Source organism: Budorcas taxicolor, chromosome X (assembly GCF_023091745.1).
Source record: "Budorcas taxicolor isolate Tak-1 chromosome X, Takin1.1, whole genome shotgun sequence".
Classification (NCBI taxonomy): domain Eukaryota; kingdom Metazoa; phylum Chordata; class Mammalia; order Artiodactyla; family Bovidae; genus Budorcas; species Budorcas taxicolor.
The window spans coordinates 47,444,899-47,472,453 of record NC_068935.1 but is presented as its reverse complement, the minus strand read 5'-3'; the positions used below and the strand labels follow the sequence as shown (position 1 = coordinate 47,472,453).

General features: G+C 37.6%; 1 protein-coding gene across 1 annotated transcript in view; it reads left to right on the top strand.

The window, feature by feature from the left end:
* Nucleotides 1-27,555, top strand: part of ATP11C (ATPase phospholipid transporting 11C) — a 101,903-nt gene that overhangs the window by 31,308 nt on the left and 43,040 nt on the right. The window contains exons 6-20 of the mRNA XM_052663256.1: nucleotides 1,262-1,390; nucleotides 3,258-3,361; nucleotides 5,720-5,770; nucleotides 6,749-6,813; nucleotides 7,163-7,244; nucleotides 8,143-8,293; nucleotides 8,882-9,079; nucleotides 13,833-13,994; nucleotides 14,667-14,818; nucleotides 15,820-15,891; nucleotides 18,040-18,113; nucleotides 20,007-20,110; nucleotides 20,569-20,750; nucleotides 22,118-22,381; nucleotides 26,036-26,210. Of these exons, the coding sequence (XP_052519216.1) occupies nucleotides 1,262-1,390; nucleotides 3,258-3,361; nucleotides 5,720-5,770; nucleotides 6,749-6,813; nucleotides 7,163-7,244; nucleotides 8,143-8,293; nucleotides 8,882-9,079; nucleotides 13,833-13,994; nucleotides 14,667-14,818; nucleotides 15,820-15,891; nucleotides 18,040-18,113; nucleotides 20,007-20,110; nucleotides 20,569-20,750; nucleotides 22,118-22,381; nucleotides 26,036-26,210 (1,965 nt within the window). The remainder of the gene's footprint in view (nucleotides 1-1,261; nucleotides 1,391-3,257; nucleotides 3,362-5,719; nucleotides 5,771-6,748; nucleotides 6,814-7,162; nucleotides 7,245-8,142; nucleotides 8,294-8,881; nucleotides 9,080-13,832; nucleotides 13,995-14,666; nucleotides 14,819-15,819; nucleotides 15,892-18,039; nucleotides 18,114-20,006; nucleotides 20,111-20,568; nucleotides 20,751-22,117; nucleotides 22,382-26,035; nucleotides 26,211-27,555) is intronic.

Here is a 27,555-nt window from a genome sequence, read left to right as displayed (position 1 = left end):
ATTAAAATTGGCAAATAAAATCGTTTCTGAATAAATCTTGAAACCCTCATATTTATCTGCCAAATTATGTAGCAATTGGAAGGCAGGTATGTCATTTATTAGTTCCATGTTTTATAACCAGTGTGTCCAAGCTGGTAAGCTAGATATTGACTCCCTAAAGTGGGTTGTCTTCTTTCACTAGCAGCCTCCTCCCTTTATCTATGGAGTGCTGTAAAAAAAAAAGTTAATTTATCATTTTCTATGTGTGCCAGGGCATGGAAAATGTTGGAATGGACTGGGTTGGATAATTTCTTACATCCTTCCAAAAAGCTTTATGACTATTCATAAGTTCGAAGTAAAGTAGTTGCAGGATATTAGTAATAATTTAATAAACAACTATCAGATGGTAACTTTGTGCCAGGTACTTTGCAAACCACTTTACTTGTATCCTCATTTCATACTCAAAACCAATCCTATGAGGTAGTTGTAGTCATCAAAGACACTTAATCCAAGGTCATATAGTTAAGTGGCAGAGCTGGGACATAAAATCAAGTTGTAAAGATCTGTGTTTTAATCATTATGATTGATTTTGTACATTATTAAATTATGCACTAGAAATCGTTCATGGTTTCTTCTCTCAGGTTTTTTCTCACTTGAGCTTTGGGCACTAACTGATAGCAGATGAATTATTGGAAAATGACCTAATGCCTCTATAATTAAGTGAGATTTTCTGAGCACTGAAGAGAGAACTGTCACCCGACACTAATAGCTATTACCACAAAGCATTTAGAAATATTTGTCCTGTGCAGAGTGGGAGTGCAGCTGCCCAGTATTTTTGAAGTACTCAAATGAAAATGTATAGATTTTCTTGATTCAGTCATGAAATGATAATGGTCATTCTCTTATCAAACACCAGTGCTGAAAACATCAGAGAGCAAAAGAGTCCCTGGGTAATAAAATCATGTATCAGAGATTAACGTTCAATACTCAGGTAATCTGAAAGCATTGTAAGTCCTTGTGACCTTAAAGAGGATTCTGAATGTTGAGTAATATTCTGTGGTCACCTTTCACATGGTATAGGATGCTGAGACATTCTAAGCCTTAGATGGGGAAAGGTCTTTTGCTACTGTTTTGAGTTTAGTTGGAGGTATAATAAATGCTTTAATTGGAATTAAGAACATTGATACTGTTGATGTAAGGCAAAACCAATACAGTATTGTAAAGTAAAATAAAGTTAAAAAAAAAAAAAGAACATTGATATTTATTTTTCTTTCTGTACTAGGTCGGTGATATAGTAGAAGTACAGGCAGATGAAACCTTTCCCTGTGATCTTATTCTTCTGTCCTCCTGCACAGTTGATGGAACCTGTTATGTTACCACAGCCAGTCTTGATGGGGAATCCAATTGCAAGGTAAACATTCTCAGCTAAGGATAGGTAATCATGCAATATTCCATCCCACTGCCCCTAATTTTTTACCTTATTTTTTCCTATTTGTGGAAATTTTGTGTTTGAAGACAGTGTTTATGTAACTGTCTTTGAAACTTCTAAGCAAATACTCAGCTTTGGGGGAAAGGGTGGTGTTGGGTGAGGAAATCCACACCCCAGATTAAAGCCACCACATTCTTATAGCACTGTTTACATTTCATATTGACATTAACCCATTCCACATTGTATTTAGGCTTTTAAAATGAAAGTGCTCTTAGGCTGAAACTATATAGCTATGAAAATAACTACATCTGAAGGTACTCTCACCTTCATCTAATGTACTCTTAAGTTTGATCTATTTTTGTTTTTAAAGTGATGAATATCCTCTTTTAAAAAATGTTTATTCCTGGCATTTTGAAAATCTAAGCTATTGGCTTGATTACTTTTTAAAAATACCTTAGGGTATAGTTTGGCAAATATTTGCTTTATTGCAACTAGGAAGAATTAAAAATGTGTGAGTAAATTTGTTCAAACTGAAGGATAACTGACTTCCCTGGTACTTTCTGGCACAGTCAGTTCTTGTCTATCATCCAGAGTTCCACGGGGCATGAAGATTTACCCTGTATGTGCTGCTGCCTTTAAGGAAGAGCACTCATGTGCTCACCTCTGTGTATCTTCTTGAGGGCTTTCCTGCACTTGTTTATGCTATCTGAACTTGAGAACGGGACTCAATGTGTGGTAAAGGAACTTAAATGCCTGTTAGATAACTAATTTTGTTACCACTTCAGGGGCATGGTGATGAGCTAGTCCCATTTCAACTATTTGAAAACAAAGTTATATTTAAGGGAATGTCAAGGTGAAAATTGAGAAATCTACTTCAAGATTTCCTAATAAGGGACAAAGTTGTTTAGAAGAAGAAAACTTAACTTTCAAGTGGTTTCATTTGCCACTTAAGTTTATCTGATCAAATCAGCTAAAAGTACATAGGTTTTCAACGTCAGGAGATACTTTTAAATATAGCTCAGGCAGTTCCATAATATTCTCCAGAGATCATGCAACAGCTTTCCTTCAGCATAAGTAGTGTAGTCTTTGTGTCAGCCCTTCTTTGATGATTTATAAAAGGATTCATTAGAACCTGCCTTGAGTTCTGGGTCAATCAAGTAAGTATATAATATACCCTAGTAAATAGTCTAACTGTCTGACTAAAGCAAGATACATCATGTCTCTGCTCCTCACATGAATTGTAGCTACTTGAAGCATTTTCAAGATCATTAATTTTGCTGTTTGTGTAATGGGAGCTATTGATGATTTTTTTCTTTCTGTTAGCAAAATGTTAGTGTTCTTATGACCAAAAGGGTGATTCAATTCTTTTTTTTAATATAAATTTATTTATTTTAATTGGAGGTTAATTACTTTACAATATTGTATTGGTTTTTGCCATACATCAATTCTTATTTGTATGTTAACTTCACCATATACAATGGTGAGCATAATAATAGGTCTCAGTTCTATAAATAGGAGGGAAAAAAAGTGCTTTAAATTTTTCATGGGGTTTTCAGTTAATTATATGCATGGTGCAGATGGAATTTTCTCTGCTGTCAGTATCAAGAAAAGCTTTTAGTTTTCTCATTATCTTTGAAATCCCTTCACAGCAGAGTTCACTGTCTAATTATTGTAATATATTTTAAGAATAATACCATAAAGTTTATCTAGTTGGAGATGTATTCGTATTATTCTCCCAAAGCCTCTTACTAAAAACACAGTGTTCCTAAAATCAGGTGGGTGTATGATTATAATTTTTTTTTCTTTTTGCGGGGGGGCTGTTTTTGTTTTTTCTTCTGCTTTCATCTAGACGCATTATGCGGTACGTGATACCATTGAACTGCGTACAGTCGAATCCATTGATAACCTCAGAGCAGCAATTGAATGTGAACAGCCTCAATCTGACCTCTACAAGTAAGAATTACCTGGTTTCATTTTACTGCTGTCTGATGGCTTTGCTTCCCTTTGCCATCAGTATTGAAATACCCACCACTTACCAGCCTCCTTTCATTTGTGTTTTTATGAGCTGTTCCTTCCTTCTGGCAGGCAAATGAATCAAATCAGCCTTGTTCACTACCAGCCTAAGATAAATTATTGTGGGCTCAGGCATCTCACTTGTGGTTTTTCTTTTATTATTGTTATTTGTAGACATGGCTGTCCATCACATTTTAAGATTATGTAATCCCATAAGCCTGAGCTATCAAACTTGTGCACTAGACAGAGTTAATTAAAACAAAAATAAAACACTTTATGTGTCATCCAACAGTAAAGAGAGAAGGAAATGTGGGACCATGCAATTAGTAGGCACTCCATCCTTTTTTATGAGGATCATGATGAACTAAGTATTGTATATAGGCTGTTTCTTGTCCAAAGTAAACGGCTAAGTTGAGGGAGCAGTGAAATGGTGTGATTTCCTCTGTTTTGCTACACCTAGGCTTTCTGGAGCAGAGTTGCTGATTAACAGTCATTGTGGGTTGTCAAAAATTTGGCATTTGTTTTTTTTTTTTTTTTTTTTTTTTACTATTTATTTATTTGGCTAAACAGTCGGACATGACTGAGTGACTAGCATAGCACAGCACAACACATTTGGCTGTGCCGGGTCTCAGTTGAGGCATGTGGGATCTAGTTCCCCAACCCAGGATTGAATCCAGGTCCCCTGCATTGGGAGCATAGAGTTTTAGGCACTGGACCACCAAGGAAGGCATTTGATTTTTAAGACTACTGATTAGTTTGGTTCTTTAGAGCATGGTATTAATGAGGGTAGAAAAATGGGTTTATGGCCAAGTGAGCCAATTAATTATATTCTCTTCTGCCATTACAGATGGCATCCATCACCCATGGTACTCATCTTGTTAATGAACGCTGTTGATCATAAAAGGGGACCAAATAGTGGGATGTGGCTTACAACAATGCCCAGTAGTGGAAAAAGAAAGTTCTCATACTTCTATAAGAATTATACCCTCCCTCCTTCCTATCATTCCTTCTTTATTTTTTCCCTTCTTCTGTATCCACCTTGATAGTAGGAACTTAGGATCACAGAGCAGGATAGCTGTTTGCTGCCTTCAGGAAGCATGGAATCACAGAAAGGAGAGTGACTGATTTTTTGAGTTAGAGAATAATATAGATCCTTACATATTTATAGGGTAACTCCTAAATTTTTCAGTTACCTTAAATATGAAGGAGATTTTTAGTGAGGGAAGGTTATTCCTAATGTCTCTAACAGATTGAGTACCCTTGGTATGTGACTTCAGAATACCTTCTATTGGATTGGCCAAAAAGGTCACTGGGAGTTTTCCTGCAACATCATACAGAAAAACTCAAATTTTTTGGCCAGCCTGATACCTCCACCACCCTAATAATCATCACTTACAATGTAATTGCCTGATTATGTTATTTGGTGCAAGGAACACATTTTTCTTGCTTATTAGGAAGCATAGTAATGGTGCAGTTAATACATGTTGAATGAATGCAGACGTTCATATTTTGTGTATTTCATAATAATAGTTCAGTTTTTCTGAAAAAATCATAATGTACATTATAAAATACTCATAACATTCTTAGTAAGGATTTAGAGCTTTTTACCATATTTTTTCAGAAATGTAGATTACCATGTGCATAGCCATATATCTGATCACTTGATCAGATCAAGCTCAGTATTCAGATCAGCTGCAAGACACAGCTTGGAAATTTCCAAGATGGTAATCAATCAAGTGTTCCCTAATGGCTGTTTCTCAAAGGATGATCTCAGGCCAACAGCATGCACATCACCAGAAACTTGTGGGAAATGCAGATTCAAATTCTTACCTAAACCAAAAGCCTGGGGATGGGGCCTAGAAATCTATGGTTTAAGAAGCCCTTCAGTAATTCTGATGCATGCTCAAGTGAAAGAATTACTGAACTCATGGTTTTGAAAGATGGTTTAGCAGCAGAAACCTTTCTTCACATGAATGTAAAATAGAAGCCAATTATTTATATGAAGTATAGATGAGTGGGGTATTGTGTGCATGCATGGTGCCACGTAGATCTTGAAAATCAACTTAGAATCTTTGTTTACATTCTTATAATCCATAATATTTTAAAAATGAGATGAAAATGTTACATACCATATTGGTTCAACTTAGCTTTTTCTTTTAAAATTAAGACAATAGGCTTTCGTAGTTTATTGTCTTATCTCTTTTTGCATTATTTGTATTTTGATTCATTCCCATATTTGGGGTAAATAGATTTTATCTAGATATAGAAGACACATGTGCTATTATATTCTTTTTGCAGGTTTGTTGGCCGAATCAATATCTATAGTAATAGTCTTGAAGCTGTTGCCAGGTTAGTTTATAATTCCTTTAATCTGTCCTTTAGGGGAGGGATGTTTCTCTTTTAAGCCCATTAAAATAGCTAAATACTTTCTTTTATAGAAAGGGATGGGGAAAGGTGAATAAATATGGAGTAACTAGCCACTGATGGGTCTTAAATAGCTCACCTTGTGATTGGTAGGGTTGTAGTGGCAGCGGCTCAGAGTGTATGTGTCCTGGGAGAGGGTGGTGTTGGAAGTGATGATGAGGGTTTCTAAAATTGTAGAACTCCAGACTTCTTTGACCACTATTCCCAAATATGTTATATGCACTCTATTGATTGTCCTTGGTTGTGAAGTGCCTGACCATATTGGAAGTATATCTGGAAAGCAGTGTTTAAGGGAGAATAATTTAGGGGCTAGATGGTAGACAAAATGCTGGGAGAATTAGCTGGACTTATGTAAAATGAAAGGCTTAATAGTTGGTAATGAAACAATTCATATAAAAAGGGATGTTTTTTTCCCCTCTTCGATCATCCAGTCAGTTATTTTAACTTTTCCACTTGGCCTTTATAGCCAGTGCTCAGAAGGAAGTTAAACACCAGGAGCTCAGTGATCCCCCCTCAAAGGCGGGTTCGCGCTCTATAAATACAGCACCGTGTCTCCTTCCTTTACATTTGCTTTTCCAGTCTTTTAGAGTCACTTTTTCTTTCTGTTTCTTGCTGCTGCTGTTATCTTGCTTTTCATGACTCATAGTCCTTTCACCTCTGTGCATGTCTTTACCTCTGTGTGTGGCTGGCATCTCCTGTACTGTGTGCTTTTATCTGTGCTGTACCCTAAGTAACTTCAGAGGGGAGGATTTTTCAACTCATCCTGTGATAGTAAGCATATAAGTAGACAGATGCATCCTGAATCTTTTGAAAATAGATGTGTGTGAGAGCAAACTATGTCCCCAAAGTTGATGGTGCTATTAGTTGGACTCTTTGAGTAAGTTGTGTTCATTTTTTGTTTAGGTCTTTGGGACCTGAAAATCTCTTGTTGAAAGGAGCTACGCTAAAAAATACCAAGAAGATATATGGTGAACGTTTTTTTAAAATATATTTACTAGAAATAGGCTTTTTAATACCTAAATGTTCATAAATAGTGCAGTAAAAAAACTTGAACATGGCATTTAATTCCATTTAGTCTAAGTCTCTTTTTACATGTTGGGAATTTATAAGATGGTAAACTAACTTGAAATATGACAAACTATGTTGATTAAAATTATACTATAAAAGTATACTGTAAATGATTATTAACTGGTAAATAGAAGAGAGTTTAGAATTCCTATTTTTATAGATTGAAAAAGTTGGTAGATCCAACTGGGTGGGGAGTTGGGTTGGCAGTCTCATTTGTAACCTAATTTTCATCGTATTGTTATTCCTTAGGAGTTGCTGTTTACACTGGAATGGAAACCAAAATGGCATTGAACTACCAAGGGAAATCTCAGAAACGTTCTGCTGTTGAAAAGTTAGTGTGCCTCACAATTTCTTTGTTATTGAACTGAAATTGTTACCTCTCAGTATTTCCAAATATCAACAGTATGAAAAAACAACATAAATTGTGCATTACCATTTTAAGCACTTCTTTTGTTCCAGAAACTGTGCTCATTGTTTTGTATGGCTGATTTGGTTTAATCCTCTAAGCAACTTGGAGTAATTCCTATTAGTCTGACCACTTTACAGATAGAGAAATAGTCTTAAAGATGATAAGTGATTTACCTAAACTCACTTAGCTATTCATGGGCAGAGTTTAGGTAAAATTTATTCTCTTTTGTTGACGGTTAATGGTTTGGGGTCCTCTAGTTGCTATATGTAAGGAGTTGGTGCAACACAGATAATAGTCTCCTTGCAAATAATTGTGTGGTACTTGACACACCTTCAAAGCCATTTGTACTGGCACAGACCTCACTCTCCTGTTGCCATGGACATGCAGTATATCAGCAACACCCTCTTCATAGCTCTACTTTGGGATTAAAAGAATCTGCACTAAGCTTGACTATTTCACATTTGCTCCTCTACCCTCTATTCCAAACGTTTAGGATTCAGGTTTGGAAACAATCTACTCCTTTTATAAGGGTTGAGTAGATAATGGTGTGTATGTTCTGTCACTTTATAGGATCCTTACTAAAGGTGTGTTGAGCTAATCAGCCATTGCACTTTGGATTACGGTTAGGAGTGACTTTTCCATTTTACCAGTCAAGAGTAATGCTTTAGCAGTGGTAACTGAGGTTCACCCATACAGGCCTGCACTATGGTTACACGTTGTACATAGGAGAAGCTTTAGAAAACTGAACAATTTAGTCTATACCTGGTTGATATCTTCAGTATTTCAATGGTTTTTAAATTCATAATATCTTATTTTTCAGATCTATTAACGCTTTCCTGATTGTGTATTTATTTATCTTACTGACCAAAGCTGCAATATGCACTACTCTAAAGTATGTTTGGCAAAGTACCCCATATAATGATGAACCTTGGTATAACCAAAAGACCCAGAAAGAACGGGAAACTTGGAAGGTAATTTGTTTTATGCTGAAAATTGTAACCCTAGTACATTGTGACAGGGGCACCCTTTATTGAAATACTGCTCAGATAATGATACCTTGGTATTAGGGATTTCTCTTGGTTGTATGGTAGCCCCAAGCCATTAACTTTAAGACATTCTAGGATTTTTTTCTTAACCCTAGGCATATATCCTTGTTTTTAACTCTTAGGTTAAGAGTTTTAGGCAACTGGGTCAAAAGGTCTGGCATGTTGATATGTTATGAGCTTGTGATATATCATGATAGAAACATAAAGGATGCCTACATGAAAACTTTGATCCTGCATTCATATCTGAGGGTGGGAGAAGCAGAGACCTTAAGGAAGTAATAAGTGTTAAGTCAAGGTACATTCACTAAACAAAAGTGACAAAATCAGGGTATTTTACATGTTTTCACATGCTATGATAATAATGTTGACCAATGATATAGTGTCATTGCAAAGTTTCTTTTCTATAGCAAGAGCAGTGCTTTCAGCATTGAAATTAAAAGATAGAAAGTTTATATTACACTTGCTTAATGGAACTGTGTGTTTAATTATCATGAACTATTCCCCTCTTTTTAGGTTTTGAAAATGTTCACCGACTTCCTGTCATTTATGGTTCTGTTCAACTTTATCATTCCTGTCTCCATGTATGTCACAGTAGAAATGCAAAAATTCTTGGGCTCCTTCTTCATTTCATGGGATAACGACTTCTATGATGAAGAAATTAATGAAGGAGCCCTGGTTAACACATCAGACCTTAATGAAGAACTTGGTCAGGTAAGAACTCATTTTTACTTAAAATAAGGTAACATAGTGAAAATTGCTTTTATTGTAGTCTGGATCACCAGTGTTTGCGACCATTTCACATTTGGAAATGTAACTCAATAAAAATTTCTTTATGCAGGCATGTAATGAAGGCAAGCGATGTTATCTTAACTATAGCGTCAGTTTTTGCTGGCATTTTTGAGAAAGACCCGATTTATGTATTACATTTGAATGTTACAGAAATTCTCTTTAAAACTCAACCTGTTGGTGGTGTTGATTATGGGTTATTGCTTTGAAACAGGAAACAAGTAGTCTTCATCACCATCTATAATCATTTAGGGATAGAATATGAGGTAGTGTTAATAAAGCTATTTTATAAATACATTTTCTTCCATAAACCAAATTGACCAGAGTTGTCCTATGGACATTTTCTTGGTACATTTTCTTGGACATTTCTGATCAGATGGAATATAGACCTAGAAAGCAGAGTTGTTTATTCTGTGCAAGAATTTAAATGAAGGGAAGATGTGAGGGCATGCACTCCACTAAATGCCTTTTGCTTCATGTACCAGTGTAGTCCAGGCTTTGACCTTCTTACTAACCTAGGTTGTTTTCAAATGCTAGGCTGCAGCCTAGCTGTAATTCTTCAAGTGGTGACTTCTTGGGTTCTTTTCTGACTAGTTTTGAGAAAGTTTTTGCCTTTATCTGAGTTTACTGTGTCACGTAATGATTTTCACAAGCCGAGGGGAGTGTTTTGGCTTGCATTTACTTCTCTTTATATTTAGAAGGTCAAGGCTGTGGAAATGTCATTTCTGGGGCTAGGAGATGCAGAATCAGTTAATGGAACTGTGTGGCTGAAACAGGGCCTCACAGTTGTTTTAAATGGTACAGATTTGCACCTATACCTCAAAACGCTGCTCCTGAATTCAGTCTCCCACTACCCCCACTCTCTATTTCTGTTCTTTACACAACCTTTGCCTAAACTAGAGTATCCTCTTGACAACTACTCACAAGGCTGAAAGGATTCTCCAGATACCATTATGTTGAGACCTGACTCTAGGACTCCAGGATCCCAGAGGGTGGCATCTGCCTCCCACAGAGACACTGAGTCACAGAGGATAGAATAAGCCATGAACAGGCAAATGCCTTTCCCTTATATATTGTTCCCAGAAGTTTCTTTTCTAGGTCACTTCAGTGACCACAGCTGACCTTAGCCTTTGTAAACCAGAACTTTTCATCCAGGGACAGCCTGGTAGAACTGCTCTAGTCCCAGTGAAAGGCATTACTCTGCAACTCTTTTGCATGGGGGAAAAATGAGTTATAAGCCACCTCTGGTGAACTTTTCCCTGACAGCTGATCTGCCTATTCTAGATTCAGTGCCTGACTGCATGGATTAACCTACCCAAGGGTGAACATGGCAAGTCCCCAGCTGCTGCAAATAGAACAGCCATCTTTCCACATGTGGCACCTAATTCTCATGAGAGACAGGCAGGATATCCAGGCCAGATCTCCACCTCATCAGATTCCATCTTATCTATGAGGATGTGGTTTTGTTCCTATCATCTAGACTTATTCATACTTCAGAAAGTAAAATAGAGCTTTGGATAATGATCTATTAATAATAAATCTGATCAGTGAGAACAAACCAGTTTTCATTTTAGCCACCACTTCTTTTCCCCACTAAAACCTGCTTTTTTGGGTATGATTGTCATTTAACCAACTAACTAAGGTAATAACCAGACCACCACTTACATTTGTACAGTATAAAACAACTTACCATCATACCAACTTACATCAGCTTGTATGTGTAGAAACAACCTAAATTATAATGCAAAGAAGTCTTAAAATGATTTCATTTTGCATTTAGTGGACCAGTACACACAAAATCAAGTGTAACCAGTTTCCTCCTTGATGAGTCATAGTTTAAAATCTATAGGACTTTTATTTTACTTAAGAGCAGTGTCAATTTCCATCAGTACCATTGCAAACACTTGCTTAACCTCTTTCAAAGTGACCCACATTGGTATTAAAAGAAAATAGGAAGATATGTTTAGAACACTGTTCGTCTTTGACTTGAAAAGCAAAAAGAAGTAGACTGCTCAGTTCAATTGGAATAGAATGGGGTCTTTTATGATTAGACATCTGTCCTTTAGACAACCAAATGGTTTTAACCTTTAAAAAATTGTGGGGATAGCCTGTTCTTTCATATGCCCTCTCAGTCTCTCAGCTATGCCCAGCAGTATGCCAGAGTATATACTCTGATTCCAGTAATTCAATCTAGTGGTTGTGCACTAAAGTTCTGTGTTATCTAAGATACATTCTTGGTACTGGGGGCTACTGTTACAAAGTAAACAAGAAAACCTTGAGTTGTTCACCATATAGTTGAAGAAATTCACTTATCGTACCCTAACTGTAGCAATGTGATGATTATCAGAAAAATTATAGGGACTATGAAATGATGGAAAGAGTTCAGTACTATGATTTTGATCAGGTCAGCAGCAATGACAGTCAACATCTATGTAACAACTTAGAGCTTGCAAGCATATTTAGTAATCTTTACAGTCTCATGCAGCAGCTTTGATTATTTAAGGCTAATGTTTAATGTTCAGAGAGATGGGAGTTTTTCCAAGGTCACAAAGTTACTGGGTGTTAGAGCCATGACTCCAATAGAAGGTCTTCATTAAGTTAAACGATAAAAAATATTTTGACCAATTTTGACCTATAAACTAGATGATTTCATGTGTTCAGCCTTTATCTTAGGGCTCTCTCCATTCTTGAACAGCTATCTCACTTTAGGCTTTCTGTCCATAAATTGATGACTTTGAGCTTGCTTGCTGATAGAGAGGGTCTGCAACCAGCTCAAACCTCCCACTAAAGAGGAGGAGGCTGATGAGAATCGGAGGCAGGCAGTAGCCTCTCACTCGTCAGCCCTGTCTCTCCTATAAGTATGAGGATACTCTTTAATAACAGCCGATCTTCTCCTCCTCTTGTCCTTAGTATAGTGCATATATTAGATCATTGGTTCTCAGAGCATGAGCTCAGGAACAGCAGCATCAGCATCACCTGGGAACTGATTAGAAGTGCACATTATCTAGCCCCACCCCAAGACCTACTGAGTCAGGAACTCTGAGGATAGAGCCCAGTGATTTGAGTTAACAAGCACCCTCCAACTGAGTGTGCTGCAGACTACAGTTTGATAATCCCTCTATCACAGTATACTTTGTTGGCCTATACCTTTGAGATTAATTGTAGACAGATCCATGCTGTACAAACTGTTATATATAGGCAAACAGTTGCACTTTATGTTTTTAAAGTTATTACCTTTGTCATCTATAAAAGATTTCAAAATGGGTTAATGCTCACTCAGTTGTAGGAGCTGCACCAACCCAGGAGAACCTTTTGGGAGAAAATGAAGGTTAATAATTTTGATCACACAAAAAGCCCCAAATAATTTCACTTTAACTAGAAAAATCTAGATGATACAGGAATAATAGCACTTGGATTAATTTAAAGGGAGAATTCAAACTTGGCTGGCTAACAGAAAAAAGAGAAGATTGGAATGCTATATTTGTGCCAGTGCTGCTACCGTGAAAAGCTTTGAAAAATAATTAGAAAGCAGCTACTGCCACAGTTCATCTCTTTCTCCCTTACATAATAAAAACCTTAATCTTGTACTTATGCTTGTTCCTGTCAGCCCGTAATTTTAACTATTTAAGCATAAATTGCCAAAAAGGAGGATAAAATTGTGGGTTTCCAAAAGCCAGATGTTATAAATAGAAGAGATAAAAACTGAGATAAAATGGAAATGCTCAAAAAGGCTTATTTTACATGGAAAATTTATTTCATAGCCTATTTTTTCCATTATTTATGAAAGTATGCTTATACTTTAACCTATCATAAACTCTGCTCCTTTTTTTTTTAATTTGGAAACTTTTTTGAGGAGTATCTGAAAATATACATGTATTGGGGAAGAAATTTCATTTATGTTTTTGATCATTTATTGACTTACTGTGTCTCCTAATTAAGTAAGTGTTATTATTATTTCCCCTGTCTGTCTATATTCTGTAACTGTTACATACGTATAAGACACAATGCATTTCACTTCAATCCAGTATATTTATAGAAAATTTTACTTTTCAAGGAAAACTTTTGTTACATCCCATTTGCATGCGTGCATGCTCAGTTGGCTAAGTCGTGTCCCACTCTTTGCGATTCCATGGACTGTATAGCCCACCAGGCTCCTCTGTCTTTGGGATTTCCCAGACAAGAATACTGGAGTGGTTTGCCATTTCCTGCTCCAGGGCCGAATTAATTTAGTTCCTATCAAATATATTTTCTGTGTGTGTCAGAGAAATAGAGAAATAAGTGGTCCATAAAATGTTTCCTGCTTGGAAAATTGACTTTTGTTATGCTAACTTCTTTATATCAAAACAAGTGGGTGTTAAATTGAAGGAGTCTTAGTTTGGACAAAATAGCCGCAGTTTTTCTTCCTAGTAATCTCCTGTATTTGAGTAGGTCTACCAAAAGTCAGGCACGACTTAGCGAATGAACAACAAGAACCTTAGACATGTGATACTATTTCAGAATCTTTTAAAAAATACATGTTAATTTCTCATTCACTTGATAATACTGCTTCTGTCATTGTCTGACATTTGACAAGTCTTTGGAAAAGGTGACTTCTGTGGATATGAAAATAGCCATGCTAACTAAAAGTTAATCACATTGAAGAAAGTAAGAATGTATATGTTTGTATTCTTGTTTTTAGGTGGATTATGTATTTACTGATAAGACCGGAACACTTACTGAAAACAGCATGGAATTCATTGAATGCTGCATAGATGGGCATAAGTATAAAGGTGTAGCTCAGGAGACTGATGGACTCTCTCAAACTGATGGACCGTTACCATTTTTGGACAGAGCTGATAAGGTGGCATTTTTTGCATTACCATTTCACCTTGAGAAATCAATTTAGATAGGCATATGTTAACATAGTAGAAATGAAGGATTTTGGCACGTGACATAAACTTTTGAATAGCCATTTGTTCGTTGTTGCAACTTCACCTTTCTTATTTTATGGACACTTCTGGAATTTGTAAACAAGTAGAATTTATAGAAAGAGAACATTACAAGAAATGGCATTTGGGTAAATCTTTCACTGTGTGATCATATTTGGTGCTTTATCTTTAAAAATATGAGCTACTCCAAGAATGATGTCTACTGAAATCATTCAAGCCCCAGGAGTGTCTAGGCATTAAATGAACCAGAGTCTCCATGCACCTGAGCTATTGCCGGATTGTGAATTAGAACTGAATGCACTCTTTTAGGCCATGGAGATGTCACTGCTTTGGGATTAGGTGGCACTGCAGTAAGAATGAGTTGATAGAGCCCCTAAAGTATGTTAGCTGGGGACCAGGCATGTTGGCAGGGATTAGGAGAATCTATAGCTCATTTTAGTATTAGGAATTCATAAATTTCTGCTATTCAATTTGCTGGTGGTTGCAACATGCTCTCACATTAATAACTTTTCTCTGTTCATTGACTACTTACCAAGTGATCACAGTAAAAACAATATAGTCATTTTTCTGTCACTATTCAACAGAATCGAGAAGAGCTCTTTCTGCGTGCCTTGTGTTTATGTCACACTGTAGAAGTTAAACCAAATGATACTGTTGATGGAGTTACAGAGTCATCTGAATTAACCTATATGTCATCTTCACCAGATGAAATAGCTTTGGTCAAAGGAGCTAAAAAGTAAGCACATATGTTATGCTGGATGAATAATTTCAGGATAATAATAACGTTCTCCCTATAGTTGACAATATGGTATTCTCACTTCAAAGTTTGTTAAAAGAGTAGATCTCATATGTTAAATGTTCTTATTGCCCCAAACAACAAAAAGGCAAAAAGACACAAAGAAACTTAGAAATGTCAGGATATCTCTTCCCTTGATTGTGATGAAGATGTCACATATGCATGTTTCCAAATTTATCCAGTTGCACATGTTAAATATTTGCAGTTCTCCATTAGTTATACCTCAGTTATTAATGCTATTTTAAAACCCCAAAATAAGTTGTAGAAAAATACATTAGCATTTTCAAAGAGTAAAAAAAAAATCAAACATTTCTTGTATTTCTCCAAAGAAAGTGAAATCACGGGAGGACAGGCATTATTTTGTTTTTTTCTCTTACTTGCTTCAATAACCTTATCTTATAGGTATCGCTATTCTTTAATAAGGAGCAAAGCTACTTTATCAGAAAGTTGGAAAAAATTCCCAAAGCTAACCAGTTAAGACCAAAAAGAATATAGCAATGCATAATGGTAACTTTCATCACTATTTGTGCATTCCAGCCAGAAGTCCAAATGTTCACATTATATTTTGGAAATCTTCTAACAATGGTCACTTTTCATATAACACATGTTATTTCTGAAGTACTTCCAGCAATTTTGATATCATTTGGTCATTGAAAGTCCTGCTTTATCCGTGAGGCCCAAGATGATTAAGTGGATAAAAGGACACCCCATGTGTTAGCTACAGAATTGAAATTACAAATTGCCTCTTTTTTTGGTTATGATTTGTGACTCGGCATTGACTTGGTCTGTGTTATATCTCAGCCAGTAAAAGGAAGTACAGTTATAGATTGGGGTTTTATGAAAAAGAAGAAAATAATAAACAAGTATGAATAACCCCAGTGCAAAGGGAAATTCATCATTCTTTAAAAATACACAGCAGTCTTTTTTATTTTGTTTCACAGGTATGGATTCACATTTGTAGGAGTTCAGAATGGCTATATGAGAGTAGAGAACCAAAGAAAAGAAATAGAAGAGTAAGTAGCCCTGTATGTTTGATGATTCTCACTTCTTAACTCCACAGTCAGCTTTAGATGGATTTAGGAAGGGCAGCAAAGGGAAGTGATTGCATCTATAAATATAAGACTCTGCTTTCCCAGGTAAGAATTTTATATAAATGTAGCTGGAGTAGAAGACATTTTTCATAGAGTGGCAGAAATTAGTGTTTGAGGTGTAAATGATTCCAGTTTTGTTCACACATTGATCCAGTAGCCTGAATGAGCATCTGCCTGGACTTTTCTGAATTTTAGACGCCATTTCAGGTCTCCAGCACATGCTGCAAGAAAAATCAGTGAACATGTATGAAACCTTCTGCTGTCTAGAACCTAATGAATCACTTTGGGATTACACGCCCTGCCAATCATAATAGCTTTGGTGTCAGAAACTTTTCTCTTATTCTAGATACTTGTGTGTGAGCCCCAGGGCAAATACTCTGATGCAGTAATAAGCTCCACATTTCCTTTTTTTTTCTTTTTGCTACAGAGATCCCAACAAACAAATCCACCTTGCCTTAATAACAGGTTTTAATTAGGTCCTCTGATTAATTTTATGTCCTTTATAAGAACTTGAAATATAATTATCTGACTTTCATTCTGACTCCTAGCATCTCCTGAGACCCATCTCATTAACCTGTAACACATGTAAGTTTGCTGGGGAATATGCCTCTTTGGAAAGGAATGTTCAAGAACCAGAGGAAGACTCTTTGGCTTGACTGCCAGGAAGGAGCCGAGTTATTGTCAAAGTCCAGATTCTAGCCAGTTCACAACAGTACCCCCATCTGGCCAATAGCAAATGAGACATTATGCTACAAGTAAATGTCTTACACACATATCCTATATCCCCAAACCAGTGACCTGCTCACTCCCATCAAAGACAAGCTTGGTAGTAAATACTTTTAAATCAGATAGTTGTATGTAAGTTATTTATTTTCAAGAAACTATTTCCACACATTTCTCAAATAACTCTTATTTTTCTTCATTTCATCTACTGTATAGCTTATTCTCAAATAACTCTTATTTTTCTTCTTCATTTCATCTACTGTATAGCTTAGCCAGTGCAACACAGAGCTGATCATATCATTCCACTCTTTATACCCTTCAGTGGATTACTATTGCCCTTAGGATGAAATCCCAAGTATCTGCAATGGCCCACAGTGTTGTCAGGTCCTAACCCCTGCCTACTTCTCTTGCTGCTCCCCTGTCAACTAGATCTCAGCCTTATGTGGACTATTGTCAGTCTCGCCGTGGGCCATGTGCTCTCACGTTGCTCTGCCTTTGCACATGCTCTTCTCTATACTCAGAGTGCCATGACATCCTTTTTCCATCATGTCACTGCTGCAAAACACAGCTCAGGCAAAACCTCCTCCAGGAGGCCTTCCTTCTGTGCTCCTACATCTCCTCTGTGTGTTCCTTTACTTCAGTATTTGGAAGACTAGGAGGTAGCCATTTCATTAACCTCTGCCTCCCTTATCATGGGCTTTCCTGGTAGTTCAGATGGTAAAGAGTCTGCCTGCAATGCAGGAGACCTGGGTCTGATCCCTAAGTCAGGAAGATCCCTTAGCAGAGGGCATGGCAACTCACTCCAGTATTCGTGCCTGGAGAATTCATGGACACAGGAGGCTGGTGGGCTGCGGTCCATAAGGTCGCAAAGAGTCGAACACAGCTGAGCAACTAACTCACACACACATCCTTATCATATGATAAGCTCCTTAAGAGAAGATTCATATATCTTCTCCAGCATCTGTCACTGTGCCTGACACATAGTAGGCATTCCGTAGATGATTAAAACAAGTGGCAGGATGGGACTATTTCTAGATAGCCTCTAGGTATGGCTTGGTGGGACAGCTCTTTGTACCTCATTCCTATGCAGTCACTCTCCCCTTACTATTTTAAGTCATATAATGAGAAGGTATAGCTATCCCTTAACCACTGCTGGTATTTTCTGACATCATGTTCCAAGTGCAGAGAAATTCCAAAGACACAATGGAAAGTACCCATTGTGCACACAAGCAGCAACCCTTAATCCAAGAGGAAAGCTCTGTTAATGTAAGATGTTTTCTGTTGTGTTTTTTTTTCCCCAGTGTGGCCTTGGTATTTCACTTTTCTCGCTTTTTTTTTCTATTAAAGGTATGAACTTCTTCACACCTTAAACTTCGATTCTGTCCGCCGTCGTATGAGTGTAATTGTGAAGACTCAATCAGGTATGCATATTTAAGACTTGACTTTTTCTCTCTTTCCATTTGTAGATTTGTTGATCAACTACTTCAAGAGAGAAAAACATTTCATGTAGTAGTGTTTGATTACTTAAAGCTCTTGTATATCCCTGAATGTATTTACATAAGCACCTGTTCAGCTTGTCAAAGTATCAGTGGCAGAACCCCTAGTATGACAATATATGAATTTTCTTGGAAAGTGAGCTCCACTTCTCAGTCTTGGATATCCAAACAGGAACAGAAAGGGTGACTTTTTTTTTTTTTTTACAGTTCAGGGTACTGAACAATCACCACCAGTGTCTACCTGTGGCAGCCCACTATAACTGCATGGTTTGCTATTACTAGCAGTAGTTTTGAGTGTAGAGAGTTGCTGGTTTTCCCTCCCTGACCATCCTAACTCCCCAGTGCTTTACACTTTCTGGGAGCAGGTGAGCCAGAGATGACCAAGGCCCCACTGCTGGGAAAGGGCACGTGATTTACTCTAGCACCTGGGCTCTTTTTTTCACACAATAGAGAAGCTTGCCCTTTGCAGGGGAACCAGTGCCATCCTTTCAGGGTTCACCCATGTTCTTAGGAGAAGCCGTGGTGGCTGTGATGCCTTCTGCTCAGATTCAGCAATACCCATGGGGTAGCATTGCTGCTTCATTTGTGGGCTCAGATTCCTCTGTGTAAGTGTGTGTCTGTGTGTGTCTCTGTATGTATGTCTCTGGGTGGTTTTTCAAAATATTCTTGATTTATTTCCTATTAATTAACTTTCAGGATTAAATCTGTTGAAAATTTCTTAATATGAGAATGGGAAGATATAGACAGACCCTTGAGGGACTGTCTTATTCATACTTTGTGGTGTGACTGCAAAGTTACAACATTGATTTCATTATATGTGAATGTGAAATTTGTTCTATGACTTTTAAACATACCATGGATATGCGAGAGAAGTTTCTTTTAATATTTATTTATTTATTTGGCTGCATCAGGTCTTGCTGCATCAATTGCAGCACGCAGGCTCTTCATTGTGGTGTATGGGCTTAGTTGCTCCACCACATGTGGGATCTTACTTCCAAGACCAGGGATTGAACCTGCATCCCCTGCATTGGAAGGCAGATTCTAAACCACTTGATCACCAGGGAGGTCCCTGTGAGAGAAATTTAAAAAAAAAAAAAAAAAAAAAAAAAAAACACCTAACGTGTGGAATTCTTCTGTTTTTACCTGTACTTGTGCATGTCTACATTCTATTGCAGATGGTGAGATGTCTGAGGAAGTGGTCTCCCAAGGCCCTTGACCTCAGAGCTACCATTTTTTTAACTTCTTGAACTTAGCACTTTGCCTTATAAGGTTGGAATCTCATTCTTAAAGGTCAACTGTCTATGCTCCTGGGTACACAGACTGGTATAAAGCTATATTTATAATAGCATTCTACGGAGCAATTCTCCAGTTTCCAGTGAAAATCAGCAAGCTACTGCTAAAAGCTAACATGTATAGACTTTGAAAATGATTTTTTCTTGTTTGAGCTTGAGTTTGCTCCTTGACATCTGTAGATGCTACATGTGGCTTTTAGACTGTGGTTGACAGCATCCTCATAGTGAATTTAGTCAGATGCAGCTCCTTGACACAAGTGATTCACTCACAGGGTAGATCTTTTAACAGAGGTGCATACTGTAAACTCTGGGGTTAGTTGTGTCCTTATTGGTCCTCAGAGGTGGTGGATGTTGTCCTTAAAGAGTGAAGGTCAAGATGTCTGCTTCAAGTTGGGTAGACATTTCAAGGCAGTCTCAGGATACACAGCTGCTGGGAGGGAGAAGCTACCGTAATAGTTACCTGTTATGAAAATCCCAATATCAATCTAACTCTAAGTAAGTCAAGTACTCTGATTCTTTGTTTTAGGAGACATACTTCTCTTTTGTAAGGGAGCCGACTCAGCAGTTTTCCCCAGGGTGCAAAATCATGAAATCGACTTAATTAAAGTCCATGTGGAACATAATGCAATGGTGAGCCTGCACCCCACCCCTCAATAGAGAGAAGGAGAAATGCTAGAGATGACTATGTCTGTGGATTGCTATATAAAGGACAATTTAAATGAATTTTAGCTTATTTTTGTGGTCTATTTTTGTATTGAGGGATTTTGTAATATTATTTTCCTTATTTTAATATAAAACATCCTGGAGCAAGTTTCTGTTCAAAATTTGCAGCCTTTGAAGACTTTTCAAGAATCTTTGTTTTATGTTCTGCTTTTGTGTTTTTTTTTTAAACCCAAGAGGTATTATTTTGTTATTCTGAACCCAATTGAATGTTAACCTAATGCAGTCTGTATTTTCTCCCTTTTTTAACTGAAAAGGAAATTAGTCAGAATTTTTTTTTTTGGTATGATAAAGCAAGATTATTGAAAGAGTGTATTTTGTTTGTTTTTGTTATTTGGATAACTAGAGATCTCCTACTTTGCTTCTAGGAGGGGTATCGGACACTTTGTATAGCCTTCAAAGAAATTGCTCCAGATGATTATGAAAGAGTTAACAGACAGCTCATAGAGGCAAAAATGGCCTTACAAGACAGAGAAGAAAAAATGGAAAAGGTTTTCGATGAGATTGAGACAGACATGCATTTAATTGGAGCCACTGCAGTGGAAGACAAGTAACTAGAAAATGATACTCTTGTTATTTTAATGACCAATCATTTAGAGTAGTATCTGTCCAGATTGGTTATTTATTCTCAAGCTTTGAAATCTTTGTTTTAGCTTTGTCTGTACACCAGGTTTTGAACTGTTTGTGGAAATAATTTTTGAGTTAAGTATTTGTGACTTAGAAGAATATGAATCTGTCATCTCTAAGGTCTTTTGAGTACTTCCTATGCCATCCCTTCATTTATACAGTTATTTATGAAGTAGTCTTACTATGTGTAGGAAGTTTTGTGCTAGAGGTATCATTCAGTTGGTGTTTGGTAGAATCGATATGATTTTGACAGACATATGTGCAAAAGGGAAATTCAAGGTAGAGCAAGCAACATGAGAACTCATTGTAACCTAGTTTAACAGACTAGAGCACATTTTTAAAATAATTGGCTCTGCCAGATATGATTATAGGGCTCCAAAATTGATCTGCTTGAAAAAATATGTTTTAGATTCTATTTTGGGAGTTTTCTGGAAATAATGAATGTGAATTATCAGGCTTAACCCAAACACAAAGTTATAAACATAGATTCAGCTATGTTGGAAGGTTCTAATAGAATTCATACAGTCTAATTTCACTGTTGGGCTTCCCTGGTGGCTCAGTGGTAAAGAATCGGCCTGCCAATGCAGGAGATACAGGTTCAATCCCTGGGTCAGGAAGATCCCCTGGAGGAGGAGATGGCAACCCACTTGAGTATTCTTGCCTGGGAAATCCCATGGACAGAGGAGCCTGGTTGGCTACAGTCCATGGGGTCACAAAGAGTCAGACCAACTTGCCAACTAAACAACAATTTCATTGTTATTCTATAGCCAGAAGGAATACAAAGTATCCTTCTTCTGTCCTTCCCTTTCAGAATTATGCTTAAATTGTCTTTTAGAATGTTTGGCTTTCAAGGTCCTCAGGGATGGGAATTTGCTGACTTCTCTCAGTATCTCATTAGGATGTCTGGCCCTTTCAGTTTTGAACCACATTAAATATTTGTAGACAACATAATGAAATATGCTAAAGTGTCAGTGAGTAAGACCATTTGGTGAAATTCTGAACTTTTTAGCTAAGAGTGATGATTCTTATTTCTGTCATTAGATACCAGTTACCTCAAGAGAGGTCATGAACTTTCAAAACCTCATTGTCTGAAATGTACTTTAATAAGTAAAATTATGCCAACAAGAATATGCTCAGAAAGGGTAGAGGATATATAAGAAAAGTAACTATTAAAACATGTCAAGATTCCAAAATTGCTATGAATTATAAAAATATTCTCTTTAACAAGCCTTCTTGCAGAATCTGTGTCAGGAATTTTCAAAGATAACAAGGTTTCCTTTGTGTTCCAAGGCTACAAGATCAAGCTGCTGAGACCATTGAAGCCCTGCATGCTGCAGGTCTGAAAGTCTGGGTACTTACTGGCGACAAGATGGAGACTGCAAAATCCACCTGCTATGCCTGCCGCCTTTTCCAAACCAACACCGAGCTCTTGGAACTGACCACCAAGACGATTGAAGAAAGCGAAAGGAAAGAGGATCGATTACATGAGTTGTTGACTGAATATCGTAAGAAGCTGCTGCGTGAATTTCCTAAAAGTACTAGAAGCCTTAAAAAGTAAGAAAGTGCGTCAATTTGTCATATTTAGACCTTGGTACAGATGTAAACCACAGCTACTTATGCAGAAAGCTCTGTTTTCTCTAATTTATCATTGGTTGGTTGTAGGTGGTTTATCCCTGTGAGTTAGAACCTTCCCTGAGGACTTGGCTAATGGCCTATTTGAGATTATTTGGCACTTTCCACTTCATGTTTCTGTTTTTAAAAAAACCTTCACTTCTTGAGCTTTAGAAAAGTGGTTCATTTTCTAAATATTTAGGGTCTGGGTATTTCGCATTGATATCCTGGCCTGGTCCATGTTAAGAAAAAATAACCCTTTTCATGGTCTCTTAAATTGAATGTAATAAAGTCAGTCTCTGTAACAGTTTCTGTGCAGGTTGAGGTCCTGGAGCCATTTTCTATGTGAATTTTTATGCTTCAAAGGAGACCAAACACTTGATAGCATAGCCACTCGACTGCTTTCAACAAGCTGCTTAGGAAGAACTTGTAGAACCTAGGGTTCTCAAGGAAAGGCACTGATCCACAATAATTCAATACCCAGAGATACATTGACCATGGCTTAGGTTTGTCTAAACCAATTACTGGAATTTACCTTGGCCATAAGCAAATCGATTTCCTCTTCTAAATCCAAAGACCCCTAGGTAATACTATTTTACATTTCTTAAGCACACTCTTTGTTCCAGGAACAGCATTAAGCACTTTAAATTATTCTCATTTAATCTTCACAACAACCCAGTAACAACTAATTTTCTTCATGTTAAAAGTAGGGAAACTAAGGCTCAGAGAGATGAAGTGACTTATTCGAGGTAACACAGCTAATAAGATGTAGAACAGGTCTATCCAATTCCAGATCCTATGCTTTTAACAACTCGGCTGTATCTCTGTCCTCATCTGTAGGGTTTTCACAGGCTTTAAAAATGAACAACCCACATTCATGAGGTGATGGCCAATTTTAAAACAGCTGTTGTTCTTGTGTTACTTGGACATGAGTGAGAGTAAACAGGTTTTTATTAATTGTCTGTGATAAATGTTTCCTTCCTTTAGCCAAATGGTACTTATTAAGGCAGTACAGATTACATGTTTTACTTGTGCATTTATCTTAATCTGCTCAGGCCATCATAACAAAATACCACAGAGCGGGGGGCTTAAACAATAGAAACTTACTTCTTGCATTTCTGAAGGCCAGAAGTCTGCGATCAGGGTGCCAACATGGCTAAGTTCTGGTGAGGTTCCCCCTGCCTGGCTTGTAGAAAGTGGGCTGTATCCTTTCTTAGCTGAGAGGAAGCTCTGATGTCTCTTCCCCTTCTTATAAGGATATTGATCCCATCATGAGGGCCCCACCCTCACAACTTCATCTAGACCTATCTATCTCACAAGGGCCTCATTTCCAAATACCCTCACCCTGAGGGTTAGGGATTCAACATGGGACTCCATGAGAGACACAGTTAAATCTGCAGCACCATTCAGCAGCTCTTGGGCACTTGTGTAAAAGCCAGGGCTTATGGAAAATTGAACTCGCCATCTCAAAACATTTCCTCTTCCTCATTCATCTGCAGTTTGGTGAAGTCTTTCCCCAAGTTACACAAACATGAGACACAGAATCCCTTTGGCCAACTTCTGCTCCTTTGTCTCTTCCATTGCAAATCTGCCCCCAAGCCCTACCCATGTTCTCACTCTCTCCACTGGAGCTTTATCAGATTCCTAGTAATTTGTGCCTTAAAGCACTCTGCCCAATGACTGGTCGTTAGGTGTAAAGCACTGCCCATATCATAACCCTGCTCAGAAACCTTTAGTGGGTCTCCATTACCCACAGAATTAGGTCATATCAAAGACCCCAGGTGACCTTTTCAACTTATTTTCCTAGTGTACCACACATACTGGAGAAATGGCAACCCACTCTAGTATTCTCGCCTTGGGAAATCCCATGGACAGAGGAGCCTGGTGGGCTATGGTCCATGGTGTCACAAAGAATCAGACACAACTAAAGCAACTTAACACACACACCATACATTCATTCTCTCTTTCTTCACCTCTTTCTGTCCTCTCAAGTTCCTTTTTAGATGTCATACCTCATAAAGAACCCATTGTTCTTTCCTGGTGTATATTTATCCTCCCAATCACTGGATATTAACCTTTTTAAAAATTATTTTATTTTATATTGGAGTACAATTGATTAACAGTATTGTGTTAGTTTCAGGTATATAGCAAAGTGATTCAGTTATATATGTATCTATTCTTTTCAGATGTTAACCATTTATCATGTTTAGTGGGGCATTTTCTCTCATGTGTGCCTCTTTCACCCCAAGATTTTCTAGTCTCCAGGAAAAATTTAGTTAATAATTCTTTCCGTTTTTCTATATGGCTTAGTTAGAGTTGATGTTTACAGATATTGCTTGATTGATTATTGAGCCACTGTTTTCTGGACATTGTTAGCCCTGTGAGTAGGGGAGCAAAGGAATGCATGATTGATATCTCTTTAATTAGTGAATAAAACATGCTCATAATAGTATGAAACAAAATATGGAAGGAAGGAATGATGAGGCATATTAGGCTCTCACTACTCATAGTCTGTAAAACAGCAGCTCTTTAAACAGTAAACTTTGAGAAGCATAACATTAGACGAATGAATCTGTAATGATAAGACCCTGCTGCGTTTAACACTTCTGCAGCGATTCTCAAATGGCACCCAAGATTGCCTGAGCAGAAATTGATTAATTGCTGGTTTTTTCATAATTGCAAAAAAATGAAATGTTAATTAGTAGCATTTTTTCAGTTATGTTTTCCCTCCATATGGTTTTCTTAAATAGTTGGCACCCATTATATTTGTCTTTCCTGGCAACTAATACTGCTCAGTCCTGGCTATGTATGCAAATAACCTATGGAGCCTTTTAGAATACGCCTATATATTGGGTTGGCCAAAATGTCCATTTGGGTTTTTCCATGTTATGAATGAACCTATTCTGGATAAACCCAGGTGAACTTTTTGGCCAACCCAGTCTAACCAAGCTCTGTCCAAGATACTCAGATTTAATTTGTCTGTGGATAAACCTAAGACATGGGCTTTTTAAAAAGCTGCCTAAGTGACTCTAATGGGAAAGCTATGGTTGAAAATCACTAATCTAGCATAAAATGATACTTATTTAAAGAACATAAATCATTGTATGGAATTCTTTAATGAACACTTTGTCTTTTTGGTAATCTGTCATATTTGAGAAGCCAGATCTATTGATAGGTTTTGTCAGTCAGGCAAAAATGTTAAGAATATCTTCTGTGATTTGTATACCCCAAAGCCGTTTTGTCTTTTCCCTGCATCGTTCAGTTTTCAGATTGACTAATGATTTGTCTTCATATCAGAGTTTTACTGATTGAACTGTAATTTCCAAAATTCATCTTGAGTTTCTTATATGGAGACTGGCTGCTAGATTTTCATTATTTTTGTATTTAGAACTTAGTGACTTCTATCTGGGCAACTTGAGCCTCAAAGATGTGATAGAAAGTCTCTATTGTACCATTAACAGAAATGGTTGCTTCTTCAGAATTCACAGGTCCAGGAACCAGATTGACGATAAAGTCTGCTTTTTGTGGTTTTTTCCAAGTTCCTAAAAAGCAATGTGTAGTAGATTCAAATATATTTGCATTATTTTTCTTTTTCAGAGCATGGACAGAACATCAGGAATATGGATTAATCATTGATGGCTCCACTCTGTCTCTTATATTAAACTCTAGTCAAGACTCTGGTTCTAACAATTACAAAAGCATTTTCCTACAGATCTGCATGAAGTGCACAGCAGTGCTCTGCTGTCGGATGGCCCCGTTACAGAAAGCCCAGGTAACTGGATATTAGTTGATGTTCCATCCTGGGTACTTCTGTACACATACATACAAATGATCACTTTTAATTCTCTTCAAAGGGCCCTGAGTACCTTATTATATCTTCCCTGACCTCTTCCTCTGTGTGGTCCAACTCAGGAGCCTTCCCACCAATTTGAATTAAACCTGTGCTGCACCTTGTTGTCCCCTCAAGCTGTCTGTCCAGTTGCTCACCTTCCAAATTTCTCTAATGAGTGCTTGGTGCCTGCTGCCTTCATCCCACTACCCCTGGCTCCACTGTTCCATTTGCTCCATGCATACTTTCTTCCCATCTTAGTCTGTAGAATCTCTTGGAGGAGAGCAGCAAACTCCTTGCCGAATCCGTTGCACTGTCTTCCATTTTCTCCTCCTTTCTCTACTGCAGTTGACACTGCAATTATGTCCCTGTTTAAACTCTCCTCCCTTGGTTTCTATGATAGTCCGCAGTCCTCTTTTTTTTCCATCTTGACAACATGGTGTTTTTTTGTTTCATCCTTGGTTTTCTCCCTGATTATCAGGTTTTTCTGGGGCTATGTCTTCTATCTGCTTTTCACTTAAATCCTATCTTTGGATAAGCACATCCTTTTCTATGACTCCGACTGACTTGTCCTTTTTGTTAAGTCACATATTTCTAGCTGCCTGCTAGACGGCTCTATGTGGACCCCCTCTGTAACATTAAATTCTAGTATCCAAGACAGATATTTATAATTATCTCCTTCAGGCCAGTTTGGGTTACCCTTTTTCTTTATTATTCCTGTCACCAGTGACATTTTTCTTTTGCTCCCCAAGTCTCCAAACTGCCTTTGACCCTTTTCTTCTCACTCACTCCATATAATCACCATGTCCTGTTGTTCCTACCTTTTGTCATAGCTCTCATTTTGGTGTCATCTTCTTAAACCTTTTGTCTCCATCTTAGTGCAAGCAAGCCCTTAGGACTTTATACACAGAGTGTTTCATTTAATCTTACTAATCCCCTTGCTTTCACCCTTCCCCCTTCCATATCTTTCCCCATACTCCCAAATTAATCTTGTTAAAAGTGTCCTTCCAACATATATTCTCGCTCAGAACCTTTCAGTAGTTTCCTAGTCCCTTAGGATGAAGGGCAGATGACTCAGTATGGCAGCCACCCCTGTGAACCCTTTCCATGTGTCTGTACACACTTTGAGTCCACCATCACTCCCACATCCAGCGTGAATCCTCCACTCCTGTTGGCTGTTCCCCTTTTGTGTCCCTTCCCATGTGCCATGCTCACACCAACTTCCAGGACTTCCCTCATATCATTTCCTCATCTGGAATTGTCTCTGAATTCCTCTTGACCTAACAAA